We start from the raw sequence: 18,902 nt of genomic DNA, 5'->3' as shown, positions 1-18,902 counted from the left end.
ATACTTTGAGGAACAGACAAAAGATATGAATTCTGTAGCAGAGGATGCTGTCCAAGGCCCTGCCCAGCTCATACTGTCTGCAGAGCTCTGAGATCGCCACTCAGAGGCTCAGGCACCGCCAGCTAATCAGACCTCTCCAACGTGTAGCAGAAACGCAGGGAGTCTTTGTGGTGACCGATCACCAGGGGGCGATCTCACATAGCAAACGCCCAGCCTCCTGAGCTCTGCGGGGAAGCGGAAGCCCTTCACTCTCTCTTGCGTGCCTAGTTTTCTCAGCCTGGGGAGGGAATGAAGAGAAAATACAGCCCAGGTCAGCAGGGAGGAGCATTCAAGAGGGCACACACCATGGGGTTAAGATGTACCCATGTCTGCAACCAACCACCCCTTCCCCGGAGCACGTCAACGTGGGAGAGTTGCTGTAAGGACAAGCGCTTGTCTGGTTTTTAGTGTATATGAAAATGAATTTATTTACATAGTAACATGATGCCACAGAGAACACAGCAAAGTACCACAGCAAACCAAAGGGCGGCGCCACCTGGTGACAGAGGGGACCTTTCATTGGTAGATTTATACAGCTCTGTAATATATAAGTAGAGAGGTGAAGCTCCAGGAAAGAGCAAAAGAAACAAGATTTTCAGAGAGAGCACGTGCAGAGCCATGGGGAATGAAAGAGTGGAATGAAGACCACCGTGATTCAAATCACCAAGAAGGACAACATCCTGTTCTGCTCCCATCTCACGCCAAAATGCCCGGCATATCACCAACAGAAAATCCCATCCCAGTGTGTTCAGACAAGCACCCCTTAAAACTGGTAAGGGAAGGGATAGCCAAGTCGTATTTGGTGCAAGTTTCCTGAAGCAGTGTGGTTTATCTTTCAGAAATGCTACCCTGAAGCCACAGGGCCGGTTCAACATTCAAGTTATCACGAGGGCGGACACACACATACTTTCCACACACTATTTGGGGCAAAGTGGGTTTTCCATAATATAATCTTTGTAGCAAAATATATGACTCTGTACTTCTGCTAGGTTAAAAAATGTCCAACCTCTTATGATTCCCTGAAACATTCTTGATTTAAAAAAAAAAAACCACGGAGGCGCGTGGATGGGTACAGGTGAGTGGGAAAACATGTGATGGGATGTCCGGGAGGCGGGCGCCTGCAGCCCACTGAGGTGGGGGAAGCTTCTAGCAGTGGCTGATGCAAAAACCTACTCTAATTTCAAACAGCTGCAGAGAGGGGGTGTTTAACAGCTGTATAGCACCTTGTACATTCTGGGCACTTACAAATATTAAATGATGGTGATGATGAGTGGTAAACACCTTGGTAGGAAGGTTTATAAAAATGATTACAATTTGTTAAGAAATTTCCCAAGAATTCTTTCAACAAATCTATTGAAACTACTACATCTCTTGAAAAAAAAAAAAAAAACCACCCTCAGCTCTCAGTATTATGTGCATATGGCGTTCCCACGCTGTGGTTCCGGCAACAGTCACAGTCTTGTCAAGGGGAGAGGAAATATTTCCTTCTCCGTAAATACTGGGGAACTTTATAACCAAGGTTTCCACCATCATCTTTTTCTTTTCCCTTAATACACAAAATGGACTTTTTTTTTTTTTTTAAATAGGTGCTTTTTGAGAGTGGATTATTTCATCAGCTGAAAATTTGGATGTGGAATGTATGTGAATTCTCCTCCCATGGCATCTGTCATAGCTCAACCTCATCACCTTAGAAACATCAGGACAAAGAGACCTGATTTCTTTGGTATAATCTCTATCTCGGATCTTGCACTGTACCTCTTGTGCCTCCCCTTATGGCATCATTTTTGGTCCACGGGATCCCCACTCCAGGCGCTGCCGTCAGCACGGACAGCTGGGCCGCAGTGCACACTTCAAGAGTGGCACTTGGATTTGTCTCGGCACAGCACTTTGGGCCTTTGAGAATATGAGCTTCAATGAGGTAAAACTAACAACCCAGTTTCGTGGGCAGCCGTCCTGTTCACTCATTAGGCTGAACCAGAATTTTTAATCCTTATCAACTAGTGAGGGGAATAAAAAAAACATGTCAGAGTTGGCCCAGGGAGTCAAGTTCCTTTCCCTCCCTCTCCAAGTATGTTCATACTTTATGTATACACCTAGAATCATTTGGAATATAGTGCAGTATCTTAAGCTCATCCCAATTTCTGGGACTAGCCTGTATTTTTTTCAGATCACTGCTGGTAGCATCTAGGGAGAAGTCCATCTAGTTGCAGGTTATCAGCAAAACCAAGTCGGGTCACTTCCCAGCACCAAAGTATTCTTTGCCCAAATTTGGGGAGCTGAATGCAACCCTCCCACGTCCTACTACTTAGGCCCCGGGAGATCTTCCACGGAAATGTTACAATGCTAGAAGCTTTGAAATACAATTTTTAGGTAGTTTAACTCCCAGGAATAGCGTTGATAATTCTAGAGGTTCAGACCTTTTGGCTTAGAGTTTTCCATGTTCACAAACTTATTCTGAGTTTGTAAGTAAAATGGGCCCCCACTGACAACGAAAGGCTCCTCAGTCTTAAAATCCTAATACACAGGTTTTACTTTGAGCCCCTCAACATCAGCAGGTCAGGGAGTGCGGGTGCCTGTGCCCGCTGCATACCTCACCCAGTTTACCTTCTGAGGACAAAACCTGAAACCCGCTGCCGGAGGCCTGGCTTCCGGTTCTAACAGCCCGGGGGCTGGAGGACCTCATTCACGATTCTCCTGTCATTGATTCCACAGGTTGCAATTGCTTTTTCCCATCCCTCTGTTACTCTCAATGAATTAGCCTCTGGGCACCACATCAGTGTACTTTACCAAAGGGGCCTCCTCACTAGCAAGGGAAGCCTCTCATAGCCCTGGTCCTCCCCGTGGAACACCAAATTCTCTTCCTTCCAGGACGAGGTCACCATGCTAACAAGGCACTCTGCTATACATTCAGTCTTGGTCTTGGCTACTCCGGCCAATGTCCTGTTTCTCTAGTACCCAAATGTGTACGAGAGATTATTCTTGCTCATGTGGCTTAAGGAAAGGTTCCGATAGCGGCTTAATTGTTCAAATTCTCGATATAAATGGAAGAATCTAGAATATAGACTTCAATAGAAGAGAAAAAATTCAATCAGTACTGAAGACAATAACTTGACATTACTTGAGAAAACTTAAAGTGCTACACTAGTCACAATCCAAAACTCATATATATATAAATATGTCTGTCTGTCTGTCTGTCAGGGTCTGAAGGTAGGATTCCTTTCCAACTGATGAATGAATTCAAAGTTCCTACTATAATTAAAATGGAAACGTAAAATGTTTGTGATAATACTAGACTGACTGAAATTCATTATTCTGGAAACTATTCTGAGGACCATCTGATGTACTACTTCTTGCCTAGAAACACAGTTATTTTGCCGATTCTGCTCCAACCTGTAACACCTTCTTCCCTCCCACCTTACGTTCCTCGGCCCTCACTCAGGCAACGATGAATCCAGCCACCCATCTCTGGGACGTGTGAGTCCCTTCTCTGACTAGCTGGCGTTCATCTTTTGCCCTTAACCAATCTAAATATGAAAACAGTACTAACTACATCTGATGTGAAGAGGTGCTCGGTTTACCAGTGCTGAAGATGATGGTAGTGGAAGGTGTCCATGCTTATAATACTATAGAGTTAAAATGAGAACTGGATCCAAGTCAAAACCAAAAAAGAGAAAGAAAAACAAAAAAAGGAAAACAGGGGTACCTAGAGAACAAACAGAGGGGCCAGGAGACATTCTTCATTAAATATGAAACCTCATTAAATAGTCAACATTCAAATTGACATGGCAAGGCACCACGAGAGTGACACTGAGAAAGTGTCTCAATACGCAAACCAGGGGAGGGAGGGGCGGGGGGGAGGGGCTGCAGAGGGAACGTGCTGGCTGCCACTTCAGTGTATCACCAGGCAGGAGGCTATGTGCACACGGGCTACGCTAAGGTGGACCAGGCACTGGCCGGCTAGGCCGGGTGCAGCCAGGTCACAGGGCGCTGACAGAGAGGGGACTGCTGGCCCGCAGCGGCACGCCTGCTCTGTGGCCATTCCTAGGGGCAGAGAGAGCCCGCACTCTGGTTAGAGGAGCCAAGACTCTCTGTGGGCCAGCCAGCTCTCTTCCCTGGGAATCCTGTACTGCTGGCTGGGAGGACAGGGACATCCTCCATCTGGAGCCTCACATGTTCCATTATCTTAAAAAAAAAAAAAAAGCACAATAAAATACATTCTTCTCCTTTCTTGATCCTCTTTGATATCGGTGAATCACATGAAAGGCTGTTAATAGCGTTAAAAGTTTAGAAATTTCCAAAAGGCCACTACTGTGCTACCTAAGTAATACTGCACAATCAGTCTTGGCTTTAATAAACTCTGCCCGGCTGTCTCACCGACTAGGTGCAGAGAGCACGTCTCTCAACCCTGCCACAGGTTGTTCCCCCGGAGGCCCGGCCTCTACTTCCAGCATGCGTGTGCATGCACACGGGCACACACGTGCACACACACTCACACTGTCTGAGTGTCTCTTGGGATCTCAAGGTTGAAGTAAACAGAGACTCACAGTTTTGAATAAAACACACGCGCGTGCACTCACACACACATACCCTGGTGGAAGGAACACTCATCTCTCAGCGCGAATATGTGCCAAGGGAAGAGGGGGAGGGTTTCTGTAGATATTGCTTCAGGTGGAGTTACAACATAAACACTGTATATATAGCTAAAAAAAAATACAAAAATTGCACATACATCCATAGGAGCGGAGCACAGACCCCACGTGTGGTGGACAGCCACCCACCTCAGCAATCCCCTGTGAGCTGTCCCCCTGAGCCACTGCGGAGAGTCATAAGGAGCAATGTGCCCGTGCAACTGAGAGGCAGCCTCTCTTGGAAAGGTCAGAATTCTGAGGAGGAGGTCAGCAGCCTCATCAGGGGCCTTCTCTCTGCCCCTGCCTCCCAGCCGTGCCATATCCTCCAAGGAGACACTAGAGCTCAGCTGACGGCCACTCATTCAGGGGTGTTGTCTACAGCACTTGGGAGGCTAGTTGACACTGGCTACCAATAGAAGGAAGCTGGCCAATTACTGCTCAGGGGGAAACCGTGACCCGGGCACCGCCAGCCTTGGCTGCCGACGGGGACAGCTCTGACAGTGATCTAAGAATGGTACTTGAAATTCTGCTCCCCTATGGCCCCTAGAGAACTGCACACACAAGAAAATCACCTCCTTCTGTCCTGCCAGCTATTTATAAAGTCTGAACTGCACCCCACCCTGCTGACGCATTGGTGACACCACCCTGGGTCAGCTCTGTAATGGGCCATAGTGGCTGATAAACCCAAACTTCATTGGCAAGAAGGGACCGAGCAGAGGTGAAGGAGAGTCAGGCAGTGGAGGCAGAGGGGGACTGTCAGGGTCGTCCTCCATGCAGTGCACACACTTATCAACAACAGAAATGAAAATGGGCTCGTGACCCAAGGGACGGGGTCTCTCCTTGTCCTTCTACTGACTGCTGGGACAAAGGATACAGTCCCGGAGCCAAAATCGGGCTGATGCTAAGGATGGCAGTTTTCTCTGGTAAGATAGCCAGTTATGGATCCTTTCAAGGAAGAAAGTCTATTGGGAGAGCTTAGAGGATGGTAAGGACTGGTTAAATCTGCCTATTGCTAGTGAGAACAAATACGTGGTGTCAAAAAGACAGGTGATATTCAGAATTATGCAGGAATGGACCCAGCTCACTGAGTTCATCCCAAAGGAGCTGTCCCTTTAAGGACGCGTCTTCATTTCCCTGCATCTGTGGGACAGTCAGGGCGGAAGGTGCTCCAGTGGAAGGCAGCTGCATGTTTGTGCCGTTGACTTTCTGTAACGTTAAGACGGACTCAGCGTCTCACTGATTTGGAGCTGAGGATAATCTTTCTGAGTGGACTCATTTGTTCACGGATGGGGATGGAAAGCTTATCTTTCTTCTTTCCTTGAATTCTGTGTGAGTCCCAGGAAGGGGAAGTGTGTGGACGACTTGAAGAAGGTGACAATGAAGTAAAACCAGCAACCAGGATACGCTAACGGGGCTGCAGGATTTTCACAATACAGCTGAGGGAGTCTGGAGTAGCAAAAGCCAAATACTGAGCACAAAGCCAGTCCTCAAGGCTGACGCCCCCGTCCCTGTCCAGGGACTTCTCAGCAAACTTGATCATCAGCAGTGTTCGCTTGATGTCTAGCCAGTTCTGGAGCAGGGCGTTCCTCTGCATGGGGTTGGGGGAGGTGGTGAAAGTCTGGAAGAGATCTTCCCGCGGGCCCCAGAGCAGACACTGGAGGATGCCTTTGGCGTCGGAGATGAGGATCCGCTCAGAAGGGTTGGGATTCAGTAGGCAGCTGGCCAGCTGCTGCAGGCCCCGGGAATAGGGAGAGCGGAGCGGGATGCGGGGCAGGTCTGCTCGAGTGTATTCCTTCTCCTTCAGCTCTGGGTTCTCATCGAAGGGGTTGGGCAGGTGTAGCATCTCGTAGATGAGGATGCCTGTCTGGAACTCGTCGCACTTTTTATACTGGGTGGCGGTGATGATCTCTGGGGCTAGGCGGGACTGGTCCCGGAGGATCTCAGGGTCCACCAGATGGCTCTTCTGCTTGGCTTGAGAGAAGTTGCTGACTATGAGCCTTGTGGGACAAGATGAGGTGGGGCCAGGCTCTGCAGGCCCAAGGCCCTGGGTGGTTCCCCGGGGCCGGTGGTGGACAAGCAGCAGGTTCTCCAGGCGTAGGTCACAGTGAGTGACGTGGTAGGGTTTGAGGTGCTCCAGGCCGGAGCACAGCTGGAGCAGCAGCAGACACACTTGCCTCTCGTACGCATCAGGGTTCTTCCCATGCTGTGCCAGGGAGTCTCGCACAAAATCGGCCACGGTGAGACAGGGAACCTCTCTGGTGATGACCACCACGTGGCTTCTCTGCTTCCTGCTAACAACTGCCTGGCTTTCTCCGTGGGATGACTCCGCTTCGGAGCCGGGCTCTGGGCTTTTCCCATCAGTTTCCCCTTTCACCTCTTCCGTCGCTTCCATTTCATCCTCCTCCTCTTCGGGGGCATCAGGATCCTCCCAGGGAAGCAGACGGTTAGGAACTTCAGCAAGGAAGTGACCACAGTCTTGCTGGATGTTAAAGTGGACCGCCAGGCTCTGCCGCACGGCCAGGCTGTGATAATACTGCCGCGACTCTTTCGCTTTGCTCTTACAGATCTGAAAGAAGAAAGCAAAGAACACAATTTAAAGTGCACACTTTCATAACCAGCCTTATGGTCTGTAAAGAAGGGTCAACTGGAAGGTGACTGGTAGGAGTCTGGAGTGGCAAAAGCAACAGAGTTACGGGGAAGACACAGTGTTAGAGTCTAGTCTTCAGAAAGGGCTGGCCGTCCTGTGCTGAGGGACAGTAACAGTGGCAGTAACCACTTCTGTCTAAATGCTAGCACTTCATGTGTATTATCTCTAGTCCTTCCATTAATGCTTCAAAGCAGACTGAAGATCTAAGAGCTTAAAACAAACAAACAAAAAGGCCCGGGGCTACCAGTTTGCAGATCTAAGTCTGTCTAACACCAAAGTTCCCTCTTTTCACCACGCCTTGCCTCTCATCTAGAAAACTGAACAATGACAAAAAAATGACTTTCCACCTGCTTTCTGCAGAGGTTTACAGCCCAGACTTACACAGCAGCTCAATGAATGGCTCATAAAATAGGCCAGAATACCTTATTCTATCACTGGCCACGAGAGTGACATACAGTTGGCCTGGGTATTCCTAACTTCAGTGAATGTCGTTGTGATGGTCACAACTCAGGCACTCATGGCTCACTGGCAGGGTAGAGATAAAAGCTTGAGAGAATCATTGGTCTGATCTAGTCAGACCAAAGCCAACATTTCAATGAGGGGAGTCTGAGTTTTATGTCTCAACAGGCCTCAGGCCCAATATTCAGGCCTTTCAAAAAGAACTTTATTAAGTGGTTATGCATCAAGGAAGGGTTTTTTGATCAAAAACATTAGCTAAGAGTTCTACATACTAAAACAACGATTGTATTTAAAGGGTCTTAAAGGGTTAGAAAAGCAAAAGGTAAATAAAATCACCCCTAAAATGATTACCCTCATGATACGATATGGAGAAGCTGACAACGGAACCCTCAGGGGCCAACACTCATTCACAGGTCACAACAGCCTGGTCAGGACAGCTCCTCCAACCCTGGAACTGGGCACACATGGGCCACGCTTCCTCCCCAGCAGGAGCCTGACACCACATCTCAGAGACACCAAAGCCTCCCAGCAACAGGCCCTCTGTAGTGTTTGCGTTGCCCGTTTATTGCAGTGACGTAGAAAAGCAAATTTTAGAAAGCTTTTCTAGCCATTTCTGTTTAAATAGAAAAACGTACATTTTCTTAGGACGATGCTGATGGGTCCTCAGTTTGGAGAAACAGCATATTCTGATTTCCATTCAAATAGATACTTAAAAAAAAAAAAAGGATTAAAGGCAAAGGAGCCTAAGGGGAGGGGAGCACCCCTCTGGCATTTACTGTGTTGATACCTATTTATCAGTTAGAGACTCGACATGAGTGATCACTGCCACACACACAGTTGGGGGGAGAGAGAGACCTAAGAACAAGTTTCTTCAAGTCTTCTACCACCTACCAAATCAGTGTTGGGCCACACTAAGCATTTCTTCTTTAAGCAAACTTCTAGTCTTGAAACAGAGACATCCCTAGGCTGAGTTCAAGTTCAAACATGTATCTCTCAGTAAGTATTACCTTTGGAAAGCTCTCAAAGTCTCAGCACATGCAGTATAATATATAATCCTACATGCTCGTCAATCACAACATGAACTCTTTCTATACTGTACTGTTGGCAATATTTCATATTTATGTGTCACCGGGTATTTAAAAATCCCATACTAGTCATCACTTGGTTGTACAGGAGGTGGATCCAGGACATGGCACCATTAACCTCTTTTCCAGTTATAATAATTTGCTCACTGTCACACTGCCTGCTGGAATGGAAGTTCAAAGATCCCAACTCTTCAGTCTTTGAAAAGTCAATCAAGTACCACTGAGTTTGGCTGAATGAGACTGTGTAGTTAAACTCTAGCTGTCACACTGTAGAAAGGACACTCACCAAGGACTTGAGAGGCCTGGCATTTAGTCCTGCTACTAGGTGTGTAACCTTGGGCTTTTCTCTGGGTCCCAGTCTCCGTAATAAAGGAGACAATATAAAAAACACTGAAACCTACTTCACAAGGCAGTTGTGAGGATCAAATGAGCTCAAGTACATAGGGCATACCTGTAAAGTACAAAGCTGTACAAATAAAACACTGATAATGATGAAAACAATCAGCAACTTGTAAATGTTAAAAGTGACACATTAAAGAATCCTCATATTTTTTTTCAAACAAAGAGAGCAAGACAGAAAAATGCATCTTTCTTTTGAGTCTGAGAGCCACTTGCCCCAGCAGTGAGGCTCTCTGACCGTGGGTTTCCAGAGGCAGCTAAAGAGGGACCGTTAAAGTTCCACACCTCCAAGCCAGGTCGGCCCTGCCACACAAGTCAAGGTCAGCAGCATGTTCTGATCCAAGACAGGCCAACTCAAGGCTAAGAGAGAGAGGACTGTTTTGTCAAGACTGCAGTTTTCACTATGCCAAGTTGCACTGAAAAAAAATTGTCACCTTGCGGTTTGGCAGGAGAAACGGAGAAGATATTCTAATAGTGGTTACTATTCTAATCGTATCTACACACGCGTGCACACACACATTTTTATAAGATATTCTAGAGCTCTGTGAGTAGATAAGAACATGGATACTACAACAAGAATTTATGTTTAGCTTCACAGATTAACTTGAGATAAAGGTTCAAAGTGATTTATGAAGAAGGCATGATAAATTGGTCATTTTGGATGCTCAGAAGGAAAATGGTCTGCCTAGATAGCCAAGCTGAGCGGACAACACTTCCTTATCTCTTCATCTTACAATATGTAGACAGGCTGAAGAATGATGGGTCACTCTAGATGTAAAGGCAAAGGAAAAAGGGAGAAGATGGGAGTGCGAAAGAAGAAAACAAAATACTAGGGCTTTTAATTGACTCATAACCATGAAAACAGTTCCATCCAAAACACAGACCTATGGAGATTTCCATAATAGGATTTCTCACATGATGAGTATCTCATAAATCTTTATTATGAAGTCTGGGATGATGTTAATTTAGGTAGGAGTATTACATTATTCTATGCACCACATAGTAGCCATTTTTCAAATATTAATAACTTGACTCCTTTAGTTTTTAAAAAAACTCAAAATGATCTGACTTCGGATGATAAATTTCTAGTCCAAAAGTCATTTCAGAAAACAAGCCACTCTTTCCAGAACAAACGGACAGGGCTCTTCCTGCTGGCGGATGTTTTCCCTTCTCTCCTTACTCAGTATTTTCTCCACCAGAGATCAAAGAACCTACTTCCTGGCCTCCCATTTTTCATTTATCTTTCTTGAAAGGAATCCGCATTCCTTCCCTACTGGAGGAACCTCAAGACAGATTCCATTCTCCAAGAAGAATGATTTCCACAGGACCCCTAGGCACAGCAGAATTCTGAAACAGGAACAAAACTGGAGCTGGAACGGTCCCATATCTTCATGTAAGATCCCCCTTTTTCACTGGGCGAAAAATCATCTCGTATTTGTTTTGACTACACATGGGAAAGCCTATTTAAAATGCTGCCAGTGTAGGCCGACTCTGTTCTGTCTACGTTTTCTGGATGGGAAGAAAAGCCCCAGGAGAGCCTGGACCACAGTGACACTAGAGGGGGCTGCAACACTAGCATCCAGGAGTTGTGTATATGGAAACCGCAGCAAGAGAACACAACCGGGCTGCTGAAGGGTGAATCCCGTAAAACACGCCACTGCTTCTCTTTATGGACAGGGTCTTGCTTCTGTGAAGGTGGCAATGCCAAATTCATGCCCAGGGAACGCTTCACGTGAAGAGCACAGGCAGGAAGGAAGGCCCCTCTCGGGCACGGTGACCCTGCCTGCCAGCCCACGCCCACTCACAAGGCAGGCCTTCCTTCCCCACAGGAAGCCGGAGGAGCATCAGAAGGGACGGCAGCCGGCTGGTGGCCCCACACCCACAGATGCGGAGAACACACGGTCACAAAAACAGGCCTGAGGGAAACTGAGTGCTTGTCTACGTTAATAAAGATGAGCGAGGACAGAGCAGGGGAAGAAGAAATATTGATTCCCACCAACTGAGCAGTCAGACAAGTATCTGATGGCCCCTCAGCACGTCCTGTCTGAAGGGCACGACAACCTGAAGCAATCCGGCCAGAGCCCCCAGGTGCAGTGGGGTGTGGGCTCCTGAACCGCTGATAAATCGTCTGTTGGAAAATGGGGGGGAAATGCTTCCAGAATCAGAAACACATTACTCTCTCCTGAGACCTCCTTAGACCCAGGTCAAAGCACAGAACACTTAACACAAGTCCGATCCCAGTGGGGAAACAGAGCTGACAATGGTTCCTCATATGCAAACTGACAAGTTTAATTCCAAACATTCATTTCAATGCAGGGGCTCATTTTCCGTGTTGCTCATGGCAACTACTCTGCATACCTTTGAGGTAAATTTGCCATTATAAAGCACTTAAATGTTTGTTATAATAATCTCAACCTAGATAGCTAACTTTCAAATTAAAAGTAGACTGTGGGGTGCTTTGACTGTGAAGCCTCATTAAAAGCAGCCAGGAAGACGAAGACCGCGTTATGTGTCTGATATTCCCGACCCTTTCAGAATGCCCCCACTGCCTGGGACCTGCAAAGAGAGGGGACACCTTGCTGCCCGCAGTACTGGGGAGCGGAACAGATACCCAGTTTAAGGGAACAGAGGGGGAAAGGTGGACATCTGGTAAAACAGGATGGCATGGCTATGGAATAAATCACTTGTTGAATGCAGGGTGGTGTTACCCATTCTTTCTTGACTCTCCCTCCCAAAGGCTCCTTGAAATGCCAGTGCTGGGAGTGGGGTCAGCCGGGGGTGGAGCTTGCTCTCTCTTTTCTCACTGACACACTCCTCTCACCAAGCTCATGGTTGCAACCATTAAGCTAGACTGCTTACTATACACCTGCAACCCAAACCTGCCTCTGAGCTGCCGGCTTACCTACACAATGGCCTAGTTGATGTCTCTCCACAAACGCCCCGTCCTACAGATAAACACCTTAAACTCAACATAACCAAACCTGAACTTTTCCCCACCAGATTCCTTGTTCTTCTAGCACTCCCTTCCTTGGTAAATGGCTCTGTTATCTGTCCCAACATCGGGATGAGACACCAGGCTCACTCTGGCTTTCTCCTCCATCTTCATTCCCTACATCTAGTTACTTACCAGCTTCTATTGACTTTGTTCCCAAATAACTTACAAATTATCCTCTTATCTCCAGCTCTGTGGCTACCATTAGGACTTGCTCGTCAAGTACAAAAGATTGCCAACTGGTCTCCCTGCCTCTCACATGATTCCCCTCAAATACACCTTCCACATGGCCACCAGAGCCACCTCTCAGAAAGAAAAACGGAGTAAACTTCTCAGCGGTTCCCCATGATCTTCACAGGATCAAATCCTGGCCTGGCCTCCCTTTTCAGACTTATTTTTCACCTCTCTTCTCCTTTTGCCACATTGATCTACCTGCAGCCAGAGCCCTACTCCTCCCCTCCGGGCGTTCTCTCCGATTACAGCTTCTCTTCACCTCTCATCCGCCTGAGGGATTCCCACTTATTTTTTTCAATGCTCTCTCATGTGTCACTCCTAGCAAAGGGGAAAAGTTCTAAATGCCTTAAACAACCTTTCTGTGTTGCATCTACATCTCATATACACATCTCTGTGACTACAGGCATCACATTTTGTCTGTCTTAACAGTAGATATTTGTATCTTCAGGGCCCAGCACAGAGCAAGGCTCCTAGCGCCTGCTCAGTATGTCTGTACAAATATGGAGAAAGGTGATATCTGACCTGGTGTGGCTACAGGGCTTATTGGCTCAGAGCAGTTAGAATATATGAACAGCTTTTATGAAACAGACGGAAGTTGGCAAGGTGATGGGGAAGGGGCAACGGCAGACAAATCTGAGTAATAAACACGCATAACCTGACTGTGCGAATGAGTGAAACTGGGATGAAGGCTAGCTGCGGGGCCCAGACTGCCCTGGAGGCTCAGGGGTTTTGTACTGCACAAAACTACATAAAACGACATTGCTCTTCATCATTCCATTCAATTTTCTCTTTTCCCCAAAGAAAGTAATAATTGCACAAGAAAAGACTCTTCAAAAATATCCCGCACTAGCTTTTAGTTTCCCATGATAGGCCCAGGTGGCCTAGGATGCCTTCAGCCTACTTCCACTTTCTCAGAGGGGTTCTCACTTCTGGCTCCCACTCAGCACTTTACAGCACCTCAGTGAGCCTCCAGCGAGGTGGATGTTTAGGGAATGACCTGTAGGGGGCAGAAGTGAGAAACACTGCAGATCACACAGGACACCAGCTGTGCTACTTTGCCACACTGCCCAAAAGCACAACTGTATGTGGGAAAGAGGATAGGATGAAAACCGGCAAATCCTAAATTGATATCCACTCTTCGGGACAGCCTCACTCTAAGAATACAGGCTGATCACCGACTGACCTCAATTCCTCGATCGGCCTTGGAGGAGTATTGCTTTACTCGCCGCTGCAGAGCTAAGGCCCACACACACCCAGTGCTGTTACAGATACATTCCAAATGGATTAAGTATTTGATATATAAATGCCGTCTGTGCCCCAAGGACTCAGAACTCCATGCTGCAGGAATCTGCCATGAGACCAGTCAGCTAGGCCAGGCAATTTACAGCTTGAATTGCTGCAAAAATATTCACATGCCCAAAAAACATTTGGAATCCAGAAGAGAAATTCAAGAAGTCAACTGCAGATTTCCCTATTTTACTTGTGATTTGTACACATCAAAATCTTTTTATGCTTTCAGTCAGCATGTGGGTCAAAAGAAAGTCACTTGTGTTCCTGAGCCAGTAATTTAGGCTGGCAGAATGACACTACACTACACTACACAACACACTAAAGAAACTGAGGTACAGAGCAGTTCAATAACCAGCTGAGGGCCCAGAGTAGGAATTTGATTAATTTGAACCCCAACTTATAATTCCCTCCTATGTCCTCTCACCTCATTAATTAAAGTCATGGCTGTCCTTTCCCACTAGGCAATTTATTTTGATTCTAGGTTTACATGAGTACCCCACCCTCTCCTTCTACACCAATTCCCAAGTGAGACTTTAAGGCACTTTTTCATGCATTCAGCTCTGGAATGAGGTGGACACTGACCTAGGATGGCTATGAGTAAGCACAGCTGGCTGCTGATTGGTCACTTTCCGTGAAGTTTCAACGTTGTGTGGATTTGTGTTGAACTATGAAAGTGAAAGTGGTTCCCCCTCCATAGTTTCTCCCGTGTCACCAAGCCAGTAATTAACTGCCTGAGTCTACAGTCTGAGCTACTTGTAAATTCCTACCAATCACAGCTATTCCTATTAATGCTTTTTCATTTAGTGTCTTGCTTCCTCAGCATCCACCCAAATGAGATCAATGGAGACTCTGGAGTCAAAATGCAGTAAAAGATGCTGGTCTCCACAGTTCACCTCTACTTTATTACAAGCTTTTAACAAGATTCTTGGCACAGCTGGAAGAAAAGAAGCCGCCCCACTGCAGTAAGAGGGAGTGTACATCCTCACTGAGCTCTGTGTGCTCTATCCCTGAGAACGGAGACCAGGGCTGCTTTAAACAGACAAGACACCTACTACCACCAAGTTGGAACTGTTGGAAAAATAAGTCAGAAATGTATAATTTTTTCTTATTTTCACCATCTTCTTCAAAGTAATTTCATCAAATTTCTTATGTAGTCTCACACAACAGCATTTGTTATAAAACGATCTCATGACAACAGTGAAAAAAAGAATGTCCCACTGAGACTGGGTCATAATTTCTACCAACTGTCTATCCTGCTTCTGGGCAAAAGGCTGCCATTTGTCCATCCAGGGATAACACTGAGGCACAGCAGGGCAAATCGACGGACTCGGGTATGATAAAGTTCCACATAGGAATCGGGAAGTGGCCTGCCATGAAGCTGGCGACACTGTGCAAACAGAATTGTTCCTCTTGGTTCTGTTTCTTCCTGTATAGAATGATGAAGGCCTGCCCTTCTAAAGTTGACTAGAGTCTACTTTGAAGATTATGCGTTTGGTCCGTGGCTACCCAGATTCCTTGAAGGGGGAGAAAGCAAGGTGGATTTTATTTAGAGCAGGGAAGTTAAAGGCTGGAGGCCAGCCAACATGCAGCCACAGAGACAAACGGTCCCATTTACTGGGAGGTGGCGCACAAAATGGTGATGGGGGGATAAAAGGAGACATGAATGAGGCAGAAACAGGGGTTGAAGGTTAAATACAGCTAGGAATCAGTTTGGCCTTTCACCAAACACTTAAATACAGGCTGTGCTCACGGGCCCTGCAGCTTCCTCATTCCACACTCCCACTAACTCACTGCATCTGACAGCCCCTCGCACTATTACCAAGGTGGTTTTTTTTTTTTTTTTTTTTTTGAGGTTCACCAGGGAATGAACTCCTGGACCCTGACTCTGTCTTGTCCTTTGCTACATCTTTTCCAGATTCTCCTGCCTTGGGTCACTTAGATATGGGAGCTTTCCCCCAATTTGCAGATTCTGCTACTATAGTATCATATATTTCCACAGTTTGAACTAAATCAAGTTTATCAGAGGACTTGGTAAACTTGACCTCTCTTCTGAGTACCAAACCCACATTTTTAATCCGACTAGGTTTTCTCTTGACTTGGCTGTCCCATAGGCATGCACCACAGAGAGCTCATCTTTCTGGCTTTTTGGATTCATACTTCAGTTAATGACATCACCATCCTCCTGGGGTTGCTCCTTCTGGAAGTTTCAGCATCACTGCCCTCGTCCTACATGCAGCCACTCACCAGACACGGTCTCCTGACTCCGTGCACTGCACTCACCACCAAGAATGGCGTGAAGTGGACACCAGAGGCCCTTTTCTATCAGCCCTGAGACCAGTGTGAACAATGACTTCTTTCATTTATTAATCTTTATTCCTCTTTCCATTCCACAGACAGCTCTGGGCTTTCATTATAACCTGTCCCGTTTAAGAGCGGATTATACTTTGTCTTCCCCACTGGAATACATGCTCCTTGAGGGAAGGCTTCTGTCTTATTCACATGAACTTCAGTAAACTCACAGATATCACAGTGTTTTATACAGTAAATGTTTACTAAAAGGTCAAGAAATATTTATTGAATGCCTACTGTGTACACAAAATTATATTAGACAGTGTATAATGCTAACTAATGCTAAGAATATTAGATTAATACTACAGAAAGGTTATAAGGATTAGTAAGCCATGGTGCCTGCCATGGGGAAGCCTGAGTGTAATAGTGGGGGGGGGGGTATGTCAGTTTAATTGTATGATGGTAGTGTCATACGAGGGTATAACTGTACCATGACAGAGAAAGCTGTGATAGAAAAATGCACCAGGTACAGAGCAGGTACACGAGAGGAACTGTCAACACGTTCTCAGAAAATCAGAGAAGAAAACTCACAGAGCTGGATTCTTTAGGAAAACACAGGAACCTTCTAGGCACCTGAGAAGGGAGAGTGGAGGAATGAACAGCTACCACTGACTGAGTGCTCACTTTGCACCAAATGACGCTCTGAGCACTGTACACATCTCTACATGCACACTGACTCTTGTGATCTTTCACAATGGCTTTAAGAAGAATGAAGCATTTTCTCCATTTTACAGATAAAGACACTGTAAGGCTTGGAAAAGGCAAGTAACTGGGCCAAGGTAACAAAGCTAAGGAGCTGCTACGGCACAAATTTAAACCCAGGTCTGTCTGACTTAGTCCAAATTCTTAACCACTATGTCAACAGTCTACAAACACTGTGTGTAAGGAACCACCTGGGGGTGCTTCCTAATAATGCAGTCACCCAGGCCCCCCTTCTAGAGATGCGGATTTTGTAGGCATGGGACGGGATCGAGGGAACTACATTTTTCACGAGGACCCCTGAAGGTGATTCTGAAATAGGTCACTTGCAGACAACAGTGCTCTTCCCAGAAGAGCAGTCCAGAGGGAGGAGCTAGTGTGAAACAGGAGCTGTTTATAATTGTATTTAGAGGGTGAGACTACAGAGATGAATAACTAAGCATACTTGCCTTCAAAAAGCGCAGTGTCAAATGACCCAAGATCTCCAATTCCTTAGTTTTTTCATTTAAACGACATTATGACAACTTTTTATAAACAAAATAAAAATCGCCTCTAACCATCAGCTCTAACATAGAAATTATGTGCTTGTCACCAATTCATAGGTCAAGCTACGATCATAGTGTTTAGCATTCTGCTATTTTCATGTGACATTTTACGAAAAATGTTTTCCATGATTTTACATAGTCTGCATAATGACCATTTTTAATGGCTGCCAACAGTCCATTGGGTTGATGTACCATAATTTATTAAATTGTTTCCTTAATATCAGGTACTTAATTTGTTTCCAATTTTTGGCAGTGCTAAAATTTTGGTGGATTGTAACATATAGTAGCTTTCTCTCATAATATTAAGGAAAGATGTTTATGTCTTTGAAGTAATGAGAAAGAAAATATCTAAGTGCAGAACCTACCAAAATACGCTCCGGCTAGTGCCTAATATTAACGAAGAATAATAGTGAGTGACTGAAAGAATGCTGAGAAGTAATTTTCCATTATTGTTAAGAACAATAATGCATTATTTTACTGCCTTTTATATGCACTTTATAGTTTATAAAGGCAATTTCACTACATAAACACATGTATATAACAGCCTTACGAGGTAGTTAGGGTCGTGAGTATCCATTCATGTGAAAATCAAGAGAGGTGACATGACTTGCTTGGGAATACACAACCTTAGACTCAGAATTTGGACCCATGTCAGCTGACTCCAAATCTACTTTTCTGTATTCTGTGTTGTGATCTTCTTTTAAGACCAATAAAAAATAATGAAGCTATTCACACTGAATGAAAAACAGAATAAAGCTATGGACTGAACTGTGTCTTCCCAAGATTCATATGTCAAAGCCCCAACCCGCAATGTGACATACTCTCCACACCCCCCACCCCCAAGCCCTTACATGAGGAGAGAAGGTGGCTGTCTACAAGCCAGGAAAAGAATCCTCCTTTGCAGTCTCTGGAACTGGGGGAAAATTTAAGCCATTCGTTCTCTAGTATTTTGTTGAGGCAGCCCAAGCTGAGTAAGACTAAGAGTAAGATTCTGTTACTGAGAAGTGGGTAATAAACACCCCAAAATGTAGGGCTTTGGAATTGGGTGGAAGCTGGAAGAGTATTAAGATGTATGACAGAAAAAGTCCAGACACTCATGAACAGACTGTTGCTAGAAAGAAGGATATTAAGGGTGATTCTAGTGATGTCTCAGACAGAAATGAGGAACATTAATTTAGAAATTAGAAAATGGGGAGCTTTCTTATAAAATGGCAAAAAAAAAAAAAAAACAACTTGACTAAACTATGTTTTAGTATTTGTGGAAGGAAGAAGTTGTAAGCAATGAAACTGGATACTTAGCTGAGAGATTTCTAAACAAAGTGTTAAAGGAATGAATGGTTTGTTTCTGCCCAATTGCTTGTAGGAAAGTGCAAAGGGACAGAGAAGCAATTGTTAAGCAGAAAGGAACCAGAGCTTGAAGATTTGGAAAACTCTCAGCCTAGCCACATTGCAAGAGATGAAAAAGTTTGTTCTAAAGAGGATACTGAGGGTGTAACAGAACAAGTTTGATAAAGAGGCTGCAGTGTGACTCATGGA

The 18,902-nt window shown here is 45.6% G+C and overlaps 1 protein-coding gene across 1 annotated transcript in view; it reads right to left on the bottom strand.

Annotated features, from left to right (window-relative positions):
- Positions 1–440: 440 nt before the first annotated feature.
- PEAK1 (pseudopodium enriched atypical kinase 1) overlaps positions 441–18,902 on the bottom strand; it is a 204,726-nt gene continuing 186,264 nt past the window's right edge. Inside the window, 1 exon segment of the mRNA XM_032468993.1 lies at positions 441–7,233. Coding sequence (XP_032324884.1) covers positions 6,073–7,233 — 1,161 coding nt within the window. The 3' untranslated portion in view covers positions 441–6,072.

This window comes from Camelus ferus, chromosome 27, assembly GCF_009834535.1.
Source record: "Camelus ferus isolate YT-003-E chromosome 27, BCGSAC_Cfer_1.0, whole genome shotgun sequence".
Lineage (NCBI taxonomy): Eukaryota > Metazoa > Chordata > Mammalia > Artiodactyla > Camelidae > Camelus > Camelus ferus.
The sequence above is the reverse complement of the archived record's forward strand: the minus strand, read 5'-3'. Positions and strand labels throughout refer to the sequence as shown.